The sequence below is a fragment of the Neovison vison genome, chromosome 5 (assembly GCF_020171115.1).
Source record: "Neovison vison isolate M4711 chromosome 5, ASM_NN_V1, whole genome shotgun sequence".
Lineage (NCBI taxonomy): Eukaryota > Metazoa > Chordata > Mammalia > Carnivora > Mustelidae > Neogale > Neogale vison.
In genome coordinates, this window is record NC_058095.1 from 24313179 (window position 1) to 24320050 (window position 6872).

Sequence of the window (6872 nt, forward strand, 5' to 3'; positions counted from 1 at the left end):
CTTTGTGTAATACCCATTTTTATAATGTGTATGCTTGTTTTAAATATCTTTGAAAAACAAATGCATATACTATCATAGCACAACATAGTAATCTTTAAGCACTATAAGAGTATTTAAGAGGATAGGATTTCATATATGGCATTGACATAATTCCTAGAATATTGAGAATGCCAAACTAGAAGTTCCTTGAATGATTAAGGTGCATAAAGATTTTTTTATGTTCTGTTTTAGTGTCTGTTATTTCTTTCTTATTTTAAAAGAAAGTATAAAATTGAGCCTATTTTAATGATATGTTTACAAAACTGATATATTTTTAATGCTAAGAAAACCATCGATTTTGCTTATCTGAATATCCTTATTCAATAGAGGACACTTAGCAGACATTTGATGGTACTGATGTTGCAGAGAGTTGGGGAAATGGATGAAGGCAACCAGACAGGAGTCTCTGAATTCCAGCTCCTGGGGATCTCAGACATTCCTGAGCAGCAGCAGGTCCTGTTCTGGATGTTCCTGTCCATGTATCTGGTCACAGTGGTGGGAAATGTGCTCATCATCCTGGCCATTGGCTCTGACTCCCACCTGCACAGTCCCATGTACTTCTTCCTGGCCAACCTCTCCTTCACCGATCTATTCTTTGTCACAAATACAATTCCCAAGATGTTGGTTAATCTTCAGTCCCAGAGCAAAGCCATCTCCTATGCAGGGTGCCTAACACAGCTCTACTTCTTGGTCTCCCTGGTGACACTGGACAACCTCATCCTGGCCACAATGGCATACGACCGCTATGTAGCCATCTGCCGCCCCCTCCACTATGTCACAGCCATGAGCCCTGGGATCTGTATTTTACTCCTCATCTTCTGTTGGGTACTTTCTGCCCTCTATGGCCTCACCCTCACTCTCCTCATGACCAGGGTGACATTCTGTGCATCCCGGAAGATCCACTACATTTTCTGTGAGATGTATGTTTTGCTGAGGCTGGCCTGTTCCAACACCCAGACCATTCACATAGTGTTGATTACCACAGGCATCTTTATCTTCCTTACCCCTTTTGGGTTCATGATCATGTCTTACATCCGTATTGTCAGAGCCATCCTCCGAATACCCTCAGCCTCTAGCAAGTACAAAGCCTTCTCCACCTGTGCTTCCCATTTGGCTGTGGTCGCCCTCTTTTATGGGACACTTTGTATGGTATATCTGCAGCCCCTCCAAACCTACTCCATGAAGGACTCAGTAGCCACAGTAATGTATGCTGTGGTGACCCCCATGATGAACCCTTTCATCTACAGCCTGAGAAACAAGGACATGCATGGGGCTCTGGGAAGACTCCTCTCAGGGAAAGCCTTCCAGAGGTTGACGTGAGGTAATTTTGAACACTGAAGTGGAAACTGAGAATTTCCTTCACCATGTGCAAGGCATTATCCTATGGGTAATACAAGAGGGATTAGGACAAAGCTCCAGCTCAGAATGAATTTATGTATCTGTGGTAAAGGAAAGACATGTATACATAACCCAAAGTCCCCCAGTCTCAAAAACCTTGGAAATAAATAAAGCCACACTAACACTAATACCAGAATTTTGTAGGATAAGATCCTTCATCTTATCTGACCACAGTACCACATTGCCACCATGCTCTGGAATCCATGCAATGGAGTAAACTCACCAACTAAAATATACACAATGTCTGAATGGATAAAATAAATATATACAACTATATGCTATCTACAAGACATACCACTCGAGATTTGAGAACACAATGGCCTTGAAGTGAAAGGATAGAGATAATATATTCCACATTATATGTAGCTTAACCATAGGTGGCTGTGTTTATATCAGACAAACAGGACTTTAAGTCAAAAAACTCACCAAAGACAGAAGAGGACATTATTAAATGATTTTAAGTCAATTTAACATAAAATATAAGAATTATAAATGTATGTGTACCCAAGTTCAGAGGACCTAAGTATAGAAAGCAATACTAACAGAACTGAAGGAGAAATGGACAGCGACAATAATAGTAAGAAACTTCAATACCCTATTTTCAACAATGGATAGATCATACAGGCAGTAGATCAATAAGGAAACAGCAGATTTGAAAAACACTACAGACCAAATGGACCTAACAGACACATATAGAACAGTCTATCAAACAGCAACAAATAGGCATTCTACAGTACACATAAAACATTCTCCAAGGTAGATTATATGACAGGCCAAAACACAAGTCTTTTTTCTTCCTTTTCTTTTCTTTTGGGGTGGGAGTGTGAGAAGACACATTTTATTTATTTTTTTAATATCTAAGTTCAACTAATTAACATATAATGTATTATTAGTTTCAGAGGTAGAGATCAGTGATTCATCACTCTTATATACTACCCAATGCTCATTATATCACATGCCCTCCTTAATGTCTATCACCCACTTACCCAATCCCTCACACCCATCCCCCACACCCCTCCCCTCTAACAACACTCAGTTGTTTCCTATGATTAAGAGTCTCTTTTGATGGCTGCATAGTATTCCATTGTGTATATATACCACATCTTCTTGATCCATTCATCTGTTGATGGACATCTAGGATCTTTCCATAGTTTGGCTATTGTGGACATTGCTGCTATAAACATTCGGGTGCACGTGCCCCTTGGGAGAAGGGGGGTAGGGTTATGGACATTGGGGAGGGTATGTGCTCTTGGGTAAATTGGAAGGGGAGATGAACCATGAGAGACTATGGACTCTGAAAAACAATCTGAGGGGTTTGAAGTGGCGGGGGGGTGGGAAGTTGGGGTACCAGGTGGTGGGTATTATAGAGGGCACGGCTTGCATGGAGCACTGGGTGTGGTGAAAAAATAATGAATACTGTTTTTCTGAAAATAAATAAATTGGAAAAAAAAGAGTCTCTTATGGATTGTCTTCCTCTCTGATTCCATCTTGTTTATTTTTTCCTCTCTTCCCCTATGATCCTCTGATCTGTTTCTTAAATCCCACATATAAGTGACATCATATGAAAATTGTCTTTCTCCGACTAACGTATTTTGCTTGGCATAGTAACCTCTAGTTTTCATCCACGTCATTGCAAATGGCAAGATTTCATCTTTTTGAGCGGGAGCAAATAATCCAAAAATTTGTATGGAATCAGAAGAGACCCTGAATCACTAGGAAATGTTGAAAAACAAAAATAAAGCTGGGGGCATCACGTTACCTGATTTCAAGCTTTATTACAAAGCTATGATCACCAAGACAGCATGGTACTGGCATAAAAACAGGCACACAAACCAGTGGAACAGAGTAGAGAGCCCAGATATGGACCCTCAACTCATGGTCAATTAATCTTCAACAAAACAGGAAAAAATATGCAGTGGAGTTCATTATAGATCCTGGATATCAACCTTTTGTCTGTACTGTCATTTACAAATATCTTCTCCCATTCCGTGGGTTGCCTCTTTGTTTTGTTGACTGTTTCCTTTGCTGTGCAGAAGCTTTTGATTTTGATGAAGTCCCAGGAGTTTATTTTCGCTTTTGTTTCCTTTGCCTTTGGAGACGTATCTTGAAAGAAGTTGCTGTGGCTGATATCGAAGAGATTACTGCCTATGTTCTCCTCTAAGATTCTGATAGATTCCTGTCTCACGTTGAGGTCTTTTATCCATTTTGAGTTGATCTTTGTGTACAGTGTAAGAGAATGGTCGAGTTTCATTCTTCTACATATAGCTGTCCAGTTTTCCCAGCACCATTTATTGAAGAGACTGTCTTTTTTCCACTGTATATTTTTTCCTGTTTTGTCAAAGATTAATTGACCATAGAGTTGAGGGTCCATATCAGGGCTCTCTACTCTGTTCCACTGGTCTATCTGTCTGTTTTTATGCCAGTACCATGCTGTCTTGGTGATCACAGCTTTGTAATAAAGCTTGAAATCAGGTAACGTGATGCCGCCAGCTTTATTTTTGTTTTTCAACATTTCCTTAGCGATTCGGGGTCTCTTCTCATTCCATACAAATTTTAGGATTATTTGCTCCAGCTCTTTGAAGAATGCCGGTGGAATTTTGATCGGAATGGCATTAAAAGTATAGATTGCTCTAGGCAGTATAGACATTTTAACAATGTTTATTCTTCCGATCCAAGAGCATGGAATCCATCTTTTTGTGTCTTCTTCAATTTCTTTCATGACTGTTCTGTAGTTCCGCGAGTACAGATCCTTTACCTCTTTGCTTAGGTTTATTCCCAGGTATCTTGTGGTTCTTGGTGCTATAGTAAATGGAATCAATTCTCTAATTTCCCTTTCTGTATTTTCATTGTTAGTGTATAAGAAAGCCACTGATTTCTGCACATTGACTTTGTATCCTGCCACGTTGCTGAATAGCTGTATGAGTTCTAGTAGTTTGGGGGTGGAGTCTTTTGGGTTTTCCATATAAAGAATCATGTCATCTGCGAAGAGAGAGAGTTTGACTTCTTCATTACCAATTTGGATACCTTTTATTTCTCTCTGTTGTCTGATTGCTGTTGCTAGGACTTCTAATACTGTGTTGAACAAGAGTGGTGAAAGTGGGCATCCTTGTCTTGTTCCTGATCTCAGTGGGAAGGCTGCAAGCTTTTTCCCTTTGAGGATGATATTTGCTGTGGGTCTTTCATACATAGATTTGATGAGGTTCAGGAATGTTCCCTCTATCCCTATACTTTGAAGCGTTTTAATCAGGAACGGATGCTGGATTTTGTCAAATGCTTTTTCTGCATCAATTGAGAGGACCATGTGGTTCTTCTCTCTTCTCATATTAATTTGTGTATCACATTGATTGATTTGCAAATGTTGAACCATCCTTGTAGCCCAGGGATGAATCCCACCTGATCATGGTGGATAATCCTTTTAATGTGTTGTTGGATCCTGTTGGCTAGGATCTTGTTGAGAATCTTAGCATCCATATTCATCAGTGATATTGGTCTAAAATTCTCCTTTTTGGTAGGGTCCTTGCCTGGTTTGGGGATCAGGGTAATGCTGGCTTCATAGAAAGAACCATGAGAATTGGACCATTTCCTTACACCACACACAAAAATAGATTCAAAATGGATTAAGGACCTCAATGTGAGAAAGGAATCCATCAAAATCCTTGAGGAGAACACAGGCAGCAACCTCTTCGACCTCAGCCGCACCAACATCTTCCTAGGAACATCTCCAAAGGCAAGGGAAGCAAAGGCAAAAATGAACTTTTGGGATTTCATCAAAATCAAAAGCTTTTGCACAGCAAAGGAAACAGTTAACAAAACCAAAACACAACTGACAGAATGGGAGAAGATATTTGCAAACGACATATCAGATAAAGGACTAGTGTCCAAAATCTATAAAGAACTTAACAAACTCAACACCCAAAGAACAAATAATCCAATCAAGAAATGGGCAGAGGACATGAACAGACGTTTCTGCAAAGAAGACATCCAGATGGCCAACAGACACATGAAAAAGTGCTCCATATCACTCGGCATCAGGGAAATACAAATCAAAACCACAATAAGATATCACCTCACACCAGTCAGAATGGCTAAAATCAACAAGTCAGGAAATGACAGATGCTGGCGAGGATGCAGAGAAAGGGGAACCCTCCTACACTGTTGGTGGGAATGCAAGCTGGTGCAACCACTCTGGAAAACAGCATGGAGGTTCCTCAAAATGTTGAAAATAGAACTGCCCTATGACCCAGCAATTGCACTACTGGGAATTTACCCTAAGGATACAAACGTAGTGATCCAAAGGGGCACGTGCACCCGAATGTTTATAGCAGCAATGTCCACAATAGCCAAACTATGGAAAGAACCTAGATGTCCATCAACAGATGAATGGATCAAGAAGATGTGGTATATATACACAATGGAATACTATGCAGCCATCAAAAGAAACGAAATCTTGCCATTTGCGACAACATGGATGGAACTAGAGCGTATCATGCTTAGCGAAATAAGTCAAGTGGAGAAAGACAAATATCATATGATCTCCCTGATATGAGGAAGTGGTAATGCAACATGGGGGCTTACGTGGGTATGAGAAGAATCCATGAAACAAGATGGGATAGGGAGGGAGACAAACCATAAGTGACTCTTAATCTCACGAAACAAAATGTGGGTTGCTGGGGGGAGGGGGGTTGGGAGAAGGGGGGTAGGGTTATGGACATTGGGGAGGGTATGTGCTTTTGGGTAAATTGGAAGGGGAGATGAACCATGAGAGACTATGGACTCTGAAAAACAGTCTGAGGGGTTTGCAGTGGCGGGGGGGTAGGAGTTTGGGGTACCAGGTGGTGGGTATTATAGAGGGCACGGCTTGCATGGAGCACTGGGTGTGGTGAAAAAATAATGAATACTGTTTTTCTGAAAATAAATAAATTGGAAAAAAAAAAGAAAGAAAGAACCATGAGAGACTATGGACTCTGAAGAACAATCTGAGGGGTTTGAAGTGGCAGGGGAGTGGGAGGTTGGGGTACCTGGTGGTGGGTATTATAGAGGGCACGGCTTGCATGGAGCACTGGGTGTGTTGAAAAAATAATGAATAATGTTTTTCTGAAAATAAATAAATTGAAAAAAAATTTTAAAAAAATAAAAATATAAATTTAAAAAAAAAGAAAGAGTCTGGAAGTTTTCTTTTTGCTTCAATTTTTTGAAACAGCTTCAGGAGAATAGGTGTTATTTCTTCTTTGAAGGTTTGGTAGAATTCCCCAGGGAATCTGTCAGGTCCTGGGCTCTTGTTTTTTGGGAGGTTTTTGATCACTGATTCAATCTCGTTATTAGGTATCAGTCTATTCAGATTGTCGATTTCTTCCTGGTTCAATTTTGGTAGTTTATATTTTTCCAGGAATGCATCCCTTTCATCTAGGTTACTAAGCTTATTGGCATATAACTGT

At 40.2% G+C, this 6872-nt stretch overlaps 1 protein-coding gene across 1 annotated transcript; it reads left to right on the plus strand.

The window, feature by feature from the left end:
• Nucleotides 1-378: 378 nt before the first annotated feature.
• Nucleotides 379-1359, plus strand: LOC122907649 (olfactory receptor 1D2-like). Its single transcript, XM_044250461.1, has one exon. It carries the CDS (start codon nt 388-390, stop codon nt 1357-1359), a length of 972 nt encoding a protein of 323 aa, XP_044106396.1. The 5' UTR covers nt 379-387.
• The last annotated feature ends 5513 nt before the right edge of the window (nt 1360-6872 follow it).

Bases quoted from the DNA above. Each gene is read 5' to 3' on its own strand.
- LOC122907649 (XM_044250461.1), top strand. From the start codon at position 388: ATGGTACTGATGTTGCAGAGAGTTGGGGAAATGGATGAAGGCAACCAG.